General features: G+C 39.6%; 1 protein-coding gene across 2 annotated transcripts in view; it reads right to left on the bottom strand.

The window, feature by feature from the left end:
* Window positions 1–6,741: 6,741 nt before the first annotated feature.
* LOC145455540 (voltage-dependent calcium channel subunit alpha-2/delta-3-like) overlaps window positions 6,742–12,212 on the bottom strand; it is an 84,664-nt gene continuing 79,193 nt past the window's right edge. Inside the window, exons 24-28 of one of the 2 annotated variants that reach the window (XM_080333520.1) lie at window positions 11,733–11,785; window positions 11,215–11,322; window positions 10,022–10,111; window positions 8,804–9,230; window positions 6,742–8,521 (exon numbers count right to left, since the gene is read on the bottom strand). In XM_080333520.1, coding sequence (XP_080189646.1) covers window positions 9,071–9,230; window positions 10,022–10,111; window positions 11,215–11,322; window positions 11,733–11,785 — 411 coding nt within the window. In that variant the 3' untranslated portion in view covers window positions 6,742–8,521; window positions 8,804–9,070. Of the gene's footprint in view, window positions 8,522–8,803; window positions 9,231–10,021; window positions 10,112–11,214; window positions 11,323–11,732; window positions 11,786–12,212 lie in introns of those variants that run through there. The other variant, XM_080333521.1, reaches the window with a different exon arrangement.

Consider the following 12,212-nt stretch of genomic DNA (forward strand, 5'->3'; position numbering starts at 1 on the left):
GCACGTTCTGGTCAGCCGCTTCTTCTGTGTGTAATTTCAAGTCTTTGAGAGCCGTAGAGGCATATAATATCCATGTTTATGTTCTTTTATAAAGCTAGAGGTTAACCAGGTTATGAGATGTTCAGGTAGTCTGCAACTTTGCGGTATTGGCCCTATCCCTTCAGCAGCAATTTACCGGTATACCGCATACCGGTACGGTCATTTGCTCGCCTTCGGAATATCACTGCTTCTGTAGTATGTTATGTAACATGTTTCGTTGCGTTGATAATCGTGAGAAGATAAGAGAATGTAGAAGAATTTCCAACGTTAACATTGATATCAGCAGTAGGATTTTGACAGGGATATCTAGAAACTAGATCTAGATATCCCTGGATTTTGATTACGCCTTGCGGTATGTTCTTCATTACTTACGTTATGCGATATAATGTATGTCACCATCCAAGGCTTTACATTGTGCAAGTACAAGTGTACATTTACACTGTGCCGTGTCGACTATGAAGGCGACCGTTAGGAGTGACTTTGTCTGTTAAGATCTCGTGCTATAGATTAATATGTGAAGATGCAGGTTGTGCTGGTATTGCAGGCTTATTATTCCAGATCATTGCTGAATTATTCCTAGTAAGAATTGGAGCCACTGAGTAGACTACGGGCGGTATGCAAGATTCGAGAGGCATTTCAATTAAGGATAACCGAACATTTGAATCTGATACAAACACAACATGTCAAGGTCGTTGCAGTTGTAAGAGTCCATAACAACTGTTATAACAACTGTTGAATCCAATCTCTTGTTACAGATACTATTCATCAGTTACATGTCCGATAAAACAAGGCAGGCATATGTTTGTTAATGAACGGCACCTTAATGCTACAATACTGGAATTATACTTCAACAGAAGTGCACTGTTGTGAACTGCCAATGGCTGACTCCCAGAATATGGCCACAACATTTGTTGACCATTTGCTCTTAGTGAAGCCTTGAAGATGCCCACTCCCATACAATCGTCAGGACAGGATACGACCCTGAGATATGGCCTGTCTTTACCATATAAACACTTATAGCCTATAGGCTATAGGCCTATACGATGAAGGAAGAGAAATCTCTGAAGATTGCTTTCAATTTGCAAGGTTTCGTCAAATAGTCGCAACGAAGTATGGACCTCTCCTCAGTCGGCCTAAGGTAAGTTTGGCTGATTCTAGTGATACAGTATTAAATGAGGGATTTACATTAATCCTGATGTGGTTGAAGTTGTCAGCATTGCTACTCAAGTAACAGTCGTATTCCCAGGGCGTACTGGTATTTAAACTTCCTCAAGTAGCAGTAGAGAGTGAAATGCCTGCAAGGTACTTAAGTTTGGAGATGGCTACTTCAAAATTACAAGATGTATCTTCGAAAATAGGCAACACCTACTTGAGTACTTCAATGAAGTAGAAGTTCTTCACTACTGACCACCTCTGCATACATGTTATATTCTTAAGGTTAATTTGTGTCTCTAAATACATCAATTGTTCTTTTTTGTTGCAGATTCCAGAAAAAAAAACGCGATGTTTCAGCATTTGCATCACGTCAACAGTGGATATCCTGATATATTATACTGGGCACATCCCATTGAAATCTTGGCAAAGTTGGCAACAATCTGAATATTTTGATCTCGTGCCTCCTCACCGAGATGTTTTTTTAACATGGAATCATCTATCGCTCTTATCGGAAAATCTGCAAGACAATTATACTGAATATTTCCTAACTGAATATGGCTTGAAATGCTTCAGAAGGCCCATTCGTGATGTACCGTTAGGCCAATGGTGGTAATTTCTTCACTGTGGTCTTGAAACTATTTCTAGGTGAACAAAATACCAACTGAATTCAGCAACTGGTTGTACTGAATGCTTCTCAAATTGATAATATAATATGTACCAAACTTCTACCCCCCCCCCCCCCCCCGAGGCTACATTTGAACCTGAAGAGAAGTATCAATGGTGTGTGGAATTCTTGATGAACTTTCATATAGTGACGTAGAAGATGACAAAGCTGCTATCACAATTTCGAGTCCTTACAGGCCGTGCTATCTTTTCGTTATTGGAAATGCTCCATGGTAGGGTTGTGTTTAAAACAAGCGGTGTTTTAAAACATGCTTTAAACAGTGTTTTAAACAAACGCCTTTTGAAAAAAAAATTTTTAAGTTGCCAAATTATGCCATAATTGTGTTAATACTTTCCAAAAAATATGTTGTATGAGCCTACCACCCGATATAGCCGACTTATCGATATGGGATGGTTGGAACCCTCAAGATAGTAGGTTCAAAAGCAATGGTACAGATATTTCGTCAAAGGAGCTATATTTACACTATATTTTCAATTGTCAATGTCAATCCAATATGACGCCACAATTGCATATTCTTGACGTCATGGCTTAAAAAAACAATAAAAGTATGTTTTATACAAGGGCCTTGTTTTAAATATGTTTGTTTAAAATGCAACCCTACCACATGGTAATTGTGGATTAACGCGAATTGAAACGGTTGATTTAATCAATCCTATTACCCCCCCCCCCCCTTCCCAGCTGCACGGTTTCCGACAATGGCTTGTAAATAGGTAGATGACGCTGATTTTATTTGTTATTCACTCTGTTATTTATGGCCTGATGCAGATTATATGATGTGTAGAAATTAAACACACTCGTGATTTAATGAAGTTCAGAGTTGTCATACTTTACTTGGTTGGCTATACAGCAGTGCCATACTTTACTTGGTTGGCTATACAGCAGTAAGGTTGAGATATGGGAAGAACGTCTAGCTTACTCACTACCTATTCTGCAAAAGGTTGAGGATCATTATTCTAGAAACAGCTGTATCGCTAGCTTGCAGAACAGTGGATATTTCGAGGTAACATTTTGGACCTACTTAGGCAAAGGCCAAAAAGAAGTCAGCCATCCCGGAGTTCTATATATCCCTGCTATAGGCCTACTTGGAAATCGTTGTTTCTACTTCAGTAGCAACGCAAACTACTTTAACCCCCTCTGATAAATGCAGAGGTAGTCAGCAACGAAGTAATTCTATTTTTTCCAAGCACTTATGTAGATTTTGTTAGGGTCACCGTACGTCCTCGTTTACGAGGATTTGTCCTCCTTTTTCAAGAAATGTACTCCCTTCGTCCAAATGTACTCCTTTTTGGCAATTGGTCCGCCTTTTTAGCCTAAACTACCAAAATAGACCACGAACTACGCGGAATGTGGGCCGAATTGACGAGAGACGGGTATTTCGGGAGTCGCGTCGGAAAACGACCTTTGTGTTAGTCCAACCAATGACATTACTTGTATAAATTAGAAAATCACCTGTTTTCTCGTCCGCTACAGTCACTTTTGTAGCCTGTTAAAAGAGTGGTCCTTTAAGGATCTCAAAGTATGGTAACCCAACCCAAATTTTGTACACTTGCCTTACTTCTTGAAGTGGTTATAATTTTAGACTATTTCTACTTCTAGTTTTCGGCAAAATTAATCCCAGAATAGAGTTACCATATTTTCAGATCTGAAAAGAGGACACTTTTTGTTCAAGTTTCGAAAACAGGCATAAATACGGGGAATTTATAAAGATAATTGTAATTCTAGGTGAGATGACCTCTTTTTTATCCAACCCTCGCGGCAGCGCCTGAAAAACCCGGTTTTCGCGTGTAGTTTGTGTCGGGTTGACCTTTTTTAGTCTTCGCTTTCTAATGGCAAAGCAAAAAAGAGGACATTTCACCTTTATAGAAAAAGAGGAAAAATCCTCTTAAAAGATGACATATTGCACCTCTACCTTAGAATATTTACTTTTTTACTTACTTGAATATCCCAACTGCCATGCTAGAGCACCGACGACGAGTGGTAGAGCCACCTCTGGTTATAGGTAGGCAAGTGGAGGATGATATTTCACATAACTTCGAATGTTTTCAGCGTTACATTTCACGTGATCGATGTTACGTCATACCTCATTTTGCATATCGATGGGGATTTTCGAAACGTGCAATATTATACATGAACGATACTGCTGATCATTTGTACCAATATACGAAACCGCCTTTCTACACCTGTGTATAAGCACGAGTGTTAGGCTAGAGCAGGAGTGGCCAACCTGCGGCCGGCCGTAGATGGAAATTTGTGCTGCCGTGGACACATAATTCAATTAGTATGTGTTGGCGGCCGTCGACATGCAATTTAAATTTACGAATTGACTTCCGATTTCTTGAGAGATTTTATCTGATCTTGAAATTTTCTTCGCGAGGCGCGCGATTCATTTTCGGATTTAGTATGAAGTAGCGCCCTTTCCAGTCTGCGCCCACGGTACAGATCCGCCCCATATTGAAATACAAACTAGCAATCGTGTTCTCCTCACTAAACCGACAATCCTGATGGGAGGTCAAGAAATAACGGCATGCAACAACAAAGTGACTAATAACAATTGGCCCACCGATGACGCATCATCATTTATAACTTGCCCTAAATTGTAGAAAAGACCCTTCCATCAACTTTACCAGTGAAGCTGATCACATGGCCTAAGAAAGGATAAATGTTTGATAGTAATATATGAAACTAGTAATAATAATGACGAAATTCATTGGTGAAACTGAAAAACTTTTCACGCTTTACGCGACTATGGGCAGTCCTGTAGCATGACCAGTGACCACACAGTCACATCTCGCGACTTTGGTGCGTATAGTAGTCCTATATGATTGAATAGCTTAGTCCGGAGTTCACCGGAAATGGCTGCATACACTTTAACGTGGCTATTTGGCGTACAGCTAGTTCACTACGACTATGCCCCGGAATGCGGCCGTAGGCTACATCAGTAGTCGAAACGCGGCCGTGAATAGCAAAAAGGTTGGCCACCCCTGCGCTAGAGGTTTGAAATCGAAACCGTGACATTCTGAAATGCCAATTCTGGCTTCAACATTTATATGCTCAGCTCATGCTCATTCGTAATCCAAGCAATTTTCTTGAGGTGAATCCCCGCATTTCTGAACTGAAATTAGATGTTTAGTTCGATGTATAGCCTATTCAGGTATGGATTTTTGTTGTTATGACTCAAAGAAAATTTAGGGTTCCGCAAAGGCTTGCAGATTAGCGTAAGGTTGAGAACCACTGATTTAGGCCTTTCTTAGTGAAGGTAGGCTATAGTTCGTTAACAAGTAACAATTGTGTTGGATATCCTGTATTGATTTACTTATGTGGCATTTTGTACACGCCCACTTGCTTCGTCATTAATTATTACACGACAAAAGTGTCGCATAGTGCCGAGCGCGACCATACAACTGGCAATTGGCCAATGGCCATAGCCTACTTGACGTGATGGATAGGCGTGTTTGCCGGAAAAGGTAGGGATGCGTGTGATCCGCATGGCAGTTTAGTAACAGTGCACAAACTGCATTGTACACAGGGTTGCACTTGAACAAATGGGATTTTAAGACACTTTGCTTTAAACATGTTGTAAAAACGCCATTAAAAAGACAAAATTGCTTTTCTCTTTTCTTCAAAGGTTGTATGATTATGCCATAAATGTGTAAATACTTTAAAAAACATGTACACGAGTCTGTCGTCGAGCTACACCCGAGAGTCATAGTATAAGATATGAAGAGGTTGGAACCAACAGCTATAGCACGTATAGATATATATCGATGGTGCGGAGTGGATGTTCTGAATTCAGACCTGGACAACTAGAAAATTTTCAGCGTTTACAAATTAGATTAGAATTAGAGCTACACAGTTTTTTACAAATTAGATTAGAATTAGAATTAGAGCTTCACAGCTCTTTTGAAATTAGATTAGAATTAGAGCTCCACAGCTTTTTCCAAATTAGATTATAATTAGAATTAGAGCTACAGTTTTTTTGAATTAGATTAGAACTAGAATTACTGAATTCGCAAAAACTTGGAAATTGAATGAAATTATGATTGATAAATAAATACAGCAAAAATCAAGTTCGTTGCAAATCACAGTGCATTCACGTAACCAAGAGAATGGTGAGCGTCTGTGCTTCAAGCTTGGCTCGTTTCGCACGATGACTAACACCCGGCTCGCGAGGTCACATTTTGCAGCGATCTGATTTGTGATTGCGGCAGAATGCAAAATTAAGTATTTTACACATGCTGAAGCAATCATCCTTTTTTCTGGTGTAGTTGAGGGCATGAAAGTCAACAAGCCTGTGCTAACTATCTATTTTTCTTTGTTGTCGTTCTGTTTGTGATCGAAACTTATAGCATGTTGTTCGCAGACTACAAGCTAATATGCCAGCATGGCTATTATTCGTCACAATAACTACTATGACTGTACGGTGTAAGCAATGCAATGGCAGCTCGGCACTGGATTTCCATGCGTGAGGGATATTCTCGCTACAAAATGCCCAGGAAAAAGAGGCATTTTCAGGAAAACTGTAAATCAGATTAAAATTAAAATTAGAGCATAGGAACATTTTACAAATTAGACTAGAATTAGAGCTAGAGCATAAGTATATTTCACAAATTAGATTAGAATTAGAGCATACAAACATTTCACAAATTAGAGTAGAATTAGATTACTGGCATTTCGCTCTAATTTAGTGAAATTAAACAACTAGAATTAACTAGTTGTCCAAGCCTGGTTCTGATGATGACCGCCGACAGTAAGAATGCTTCATAACGATGGCGTTATGGTTAAAGATATTTTTGTTACGTTTATGACAGGGGTCTGAAGCCTTTTTCGTTAAGGAGCCATGTTTACCCTGTATTTCCAAATGCCAATCCACTATATATATAATAGCGTGGAGTGGAAATAACTTTTATTTTCAAATCGAAAAGAGGGGTTTTTTAAATCTCGACAAATGACCTAAAAATTCAATAAAAATTTCCAGCCGGCAACCCCTCAATTTCTGAGCGCGAGGGGTAAAATTGCCCATCTCGACAACCACTGTTCCTACAGTCATGATATAGCTCAAAAACTGCCAAAACATCATGTTTCTATCCGTCTTAAGAAAGTTTTCTCTATTGTGCACACAAAACGAGTCACAGTCAAAAACACTAAAATTTTGAAGTGGGTAAACGGCGGGAGTAACTTAGTTACATGTTAGCGTGATTTACACAAGAACAGCTAAATAAATAAATCTCATTATGTAAACGCTCACTGGTAAGAGCTGTTACTACATCTATTTTTAGAACAGGATCGCGGACGACTCATCTGGTTCTAGCGGGCTACCTGGGGCCCGAGGGCACCGCATTGGTGACCCCTGATCTAGCATATGGCCGTGGACGGAGACACTGAGTGGTCGTCGGACCCCTTGAGTGGGATGTCTTTGCGAAAATTATGGTTATAAAATTGCGCAACTGCACCACACTTTAGAAGGGGGGGGGGGGGGGGAATATTTATTTGTCAAACGTGCAAATCAATAAAACACATGTTTAAAATCGCAATTGGGCGACATATGAAACATAGAGAAGCAAGGTATACACGGCGGCTCGGTATAACAGTCATTAATGCCGGCACACCCAAGCCAGTGTCGTTACCTTCAAAATTTTAGGTTAAAAACAAAACACAATTGCTGAGAAAATAAAAAAATTGAGTAGTATATTCATTTATTAAAATAAACGTCAATATTTTCGGATGATGATACTCGTCGGGGGCAATCGTCAACAACTAGAAGAGACTATAGGGAGTTGAAAAGAACATTGTAGATCATCAATCGTAACACCAAAATAAATGAATTACAATACTATAGCTGCGAGTTTGTTTACCTAGAGTTCCTTGCACAAACACACCCAAACATTGTCCAAAACTGACGGAGTGTGAATCGAGTCTGTTTTTCTTATTTTATGGTAGGCTATCATGAAAATATTTCGTTTGGTGTTGTCCGGCGAGAATTTTGAAATGCAAGTGTTTAAAAAGCACTAATACAGACAATGAAGGTACAGTTCTGTCACGGTTCGCCCTGCATTAAAAAATAACAAAGAGAAAATATTTTGGAAATCACCAAGTTTTTATTATAATGGTCGCAAATAGACCTGTCACTGGTACTGTATATAATAATGGATAGTTAAATCACTACTGCTTTAAGGACAAGGTACCGTAACTGAATTACGGACGGGCAGCGAAACCCGTTTGAGGATTTGATTTGCATAATTGAATGACTAAATGTTAGGATTAGCCAAATACGTCTCGTGAGCAAGAAAACATGCATGTAACCCATCTATAAATAACCCACGCGCAATCGCGCATCTTCGCGTTTACCATCTTGGTAACTGGCCGATTGATTTTCTCGGCGGGAGCTGCGGCATCATCGGCGTTGCTATGGCGCGTCGTCGATTTGGCTCGAATTTCTCACATTTCCAGCAGCCCTATTACAGACTCGCTCTCCATGACTACCAACGTCGTTATGATGGATAATAATACACGAGCTGTGACTCGCAGAGGCCACGAGCCTAACGAAAATAACCGAAATACAGTTATTCCGTGTATAAGCCGCGTTGTGTCGTGGATTGAAAAACTTGAACTGCATTCTCGCGAGGTTCGGTTGTCTCTTTTCGTCTGAAACACATTGCGTTATTGATATTCTGCGCAAACCATAGAGCACGTTAACTGAATTGCTAGGGGCGGGCAGTACTATGAGAAAGCAACAAAAATTTGACGAATTTCGACGGTACAATTAAGCGACATTTGACAGTAATCCATCAAATAGTGAAGTCGCATTTTTTCCAAAAGAAACCAGACAGTCAAATTCGAGACGGCGGTTTCGACAGGACTTGCCTCGCACACAATTCAAAAACAAAACCAGTTGACAAATAACGATAATGGCACTCAGAAGCAAACCTTCTCCCTATGATGCGAGTCGCATCCGTCCGCTTTTCTGCCGGATTTGTGTTCTCTCATTTTCCTGCAAATCTCTTCCCTTCTATGTGAGCTTCAGTTAAGGAATTATAGGTGACGGAGATAATTCAATTTTCATTGCATCACTAACAACGAGGGTGTCATAGTTCATATACTTTCCTCGGATGACAAACTTGATCACAGCATTGAGCACTATGATAACATATAGATATCTAAGAAGGAATGTTGGAAACTCAAAAAATAATGATTTCAGTTGAGTTTCATATAGACACAAAGGATATATTTGAGTTCCTCTCTGTCCATCATGTAAGGTTGCGTCGGGTACGAACAATAACAATCCATGGTCTCGCAGTTTTGCGTCGTCACAAAAAACAGGTTGCTCGCCTGAACCTGTTTTATCGATATGAACCTAAACGTGAAAGAAATCATCGACAACTGTAAATGATGGCAGTCTCACAAATCAAGCCAATATGGAATGAAAGTGCAGTGGAAGGGAAATATCTACAGATTTCCACCATATCGTAGGGTGAAAATCAGGCGATCACACCCATCCTATCGGGTGAAAATGAGTCATATACACATACCCTTATGGAGATACACCCCATGGGTGCAATGGCGTCTGTTTACGTTATCAGTAAGTAACTGATGACCAAGTCAGTCAAAAGACGATACCAAACTTCATATGTTTTCATTGCAACGTCATATAATTTGATTACACCGATAAGAGGTAGTCAGTGACGAAGTACTTCTACTTTTCCTGCTTGCACTACTTGTGTGCATATGATCTTACACTAATTCTACATCCACGTAACAGTGTCCAGATTTTTTGGCTAAACCAGGCCTAAAATACTTTTTTATTTACCCTGAAATCGCCAATTCTACATCTATAGGTAACAGTTTTCAATTTTTTGACGAAGCCAAGTCTAAAATACTTGTCATAAATCTTAAAATGACTATTTCTACATCTATGTAACGGTTTTCAATTTTTGGGCAAAATGAAGCCTTATGCTTTTATATTTATCATGAAATCGCCATTTCTACTTCTACGTAACAGTTTTCAATTATTTTGGCAAAGCAAAGCCTAAAATAAAATGTATAAGTTCATTAAGTTGGACTTGATATCAATTTGTTATGTCGAGCCATTAGAGCAGATTCCTCTTCGGCCTGACATGAAAAGTGTGTGCAGAAAGAACAGGTCACCTTGTGCAGTTTTTGCCAATATCCACCCGCTGAAAGTCTGCCAGGTTTTCGGTGTTGACGGAGAGAACTTTGTACTTGGCGTCGCATACGCTGAACATAGATTTATAACTCGTGACATTCTTGACACCAATACTCAGTAATGTCGTAATGGTTGATCTAGAATTGTTGGGACGAAAATTCATGACATGATAATATCACAGGGAATGTATACAGTCGACATCGGTTATATCAGACACTTTGCTTTCGATATTTTTTCCGGATTAGGTGGGAAATAGATTGTTCGTTACATGATCATTGATCAATGATCATGCATAAAGACAGACAAAGCATTGAAAATAGTGTTATGTTGCGTATTTAATGAATTGCTATACTGCAGCAATTGGCACTTATCTCATAAAACGCACATTAGTTATACATTCACGTTATGGATTTTTGGCTGACACTCGCAAGGGGTAATCGTCAGCAACTAGCAGATAATTGGAAAGAACATTGTATATCAACAATCGCATCACAAAATATGACGTCACCGGCATGAAATTTCGAATAATCTGGACGAAGAGAGCGCTTAAGCTCAATGTAATACCATAAATTCTGCTATTGACAAACATTTGTTGGGTAATCCTGTTTACGCAAAAATATCGGGACGCCAGATTTCATGTTGTCGTGAGAGGCCGTTGACACTGTCATTTGGGCGCTTCGGAGTCGACTTTTATCATAATACGCCAAGAAGTCTGTGCCATCAGAAAGAGTACGTGTACCATCTAAAAATAGCACATTGAGCTTGAGCGCTCTCTTCGCCCTGAAGTATCATGCCGTTGGTGTCATATTTGTGTCGAGCTTGATGATGGGCGATGAGTCGAAAAAGGTTGGGAAACACTGATCTAACACAAATATAAAAGATTCGTCTGGGGATTACACGTATCCTCGCTACGGTAGAAAACTGTCACGTGGCTATTTGTAATCCCGATATCGTCGTTGTGGCATCATGGTAGCTAATGCCGATTTTACACATTTTGAGAAAATTTACTTTGTGTAAAGTTTTCATTTACTTCCGATTAACTTTGAAACCATGTGATAAACACGAGCATGGCCACGATATGGCCGAAAAAAAAGGAAAATTATACAGGAACTGGATTTTCTATTAATTTGAAAAATGGACACAAGCTACTGGCCGCCGACATGAAAATACGTACTCATAATGGATCGTAAATCCATTCTCTCGAGCTTTAAAAGTGGCCTGCGTCGTCGTGAGCGATGTGATGTGCGTCCAGATACTGACGATCGATAGCCTGCTCAGCAGTCTACGATACAATCAAAGTTCAAGTTCGTTGTCGCTACGAAAATATCCATCAGACATATATTAAAGATTCCACGCCTATTCATTTGCGAGTTCTGGATGATATCAATTAGTATTAAAGAATCATTATAATCGGAACATTACATAGTACTGGTGTAGCCAAATTTGTCAATGGTGCCACTCATGAGCAAGATTAGTTAGTGTAAAGTTCTACCAAGTATACAGTTAGTAGTAGATATTTATAGAATCTTGCGCCGAATGACCAGCAGTGCTTACAAATAAGTACAGCTTCGTAATTATGTGCAGTGTGATTTGACTTGTTGTGCACATGTCGTCTTCGCTGATGATATGCTAAAGATCTATCTATGGCGTCAATATATAAGCTACTACATCGAGCATATGGAGAACACTTACGAAGCGAACTCCATCGTCCAGAATGTCAGATATCCAATCGCGGATCTGAATGGCTGAAAATAAATAGCCTGCATTTACCAGCATCGTATAATAATAATCTGCAAAAGGCTCGACATTTTCGCCTGCCAGGTTATTATGCTATGCTGAATTTATTAATCCCAACCGATTACAACCGAACATGTAAATAATATCTGTTATTGTTGAATGCTGAATGTCATCAGACCGGTTGATCCTACCCAGAGCCATGTCGATCACGCCCTGTCCTACACACCGTTAAGTTTCCAGTTAATATTTAATCCGCAAATGTTATTTTCTTTACGGTTGGACAAATAAACAAATATTTTTTATCTCTATCTCTCAATTCATAACTGGGATACAAACGCACACGCATTTCGCCCACTGCACCCATAATGACGCATGCAACCGCAGTTGTTACGGGTAACCCTATGAAAGCGCTACAGAGGTTTATCCAAATTACAG

Source organism: Botryllus schlosseri, chromosome 14 (genome assembly GCF_051294905.1).
Source record: "Botryllus schlosseri isolate E-star chromosome 14, Bs_hap1, whole genome shotgun sequence".
Taxonomy (NCBI): Eukaryota; Metazoa; Chordata; class Ascidiacea; order Stolidobranchia; family Styelidae; genus Botryllus; species Botryllus schlosseri.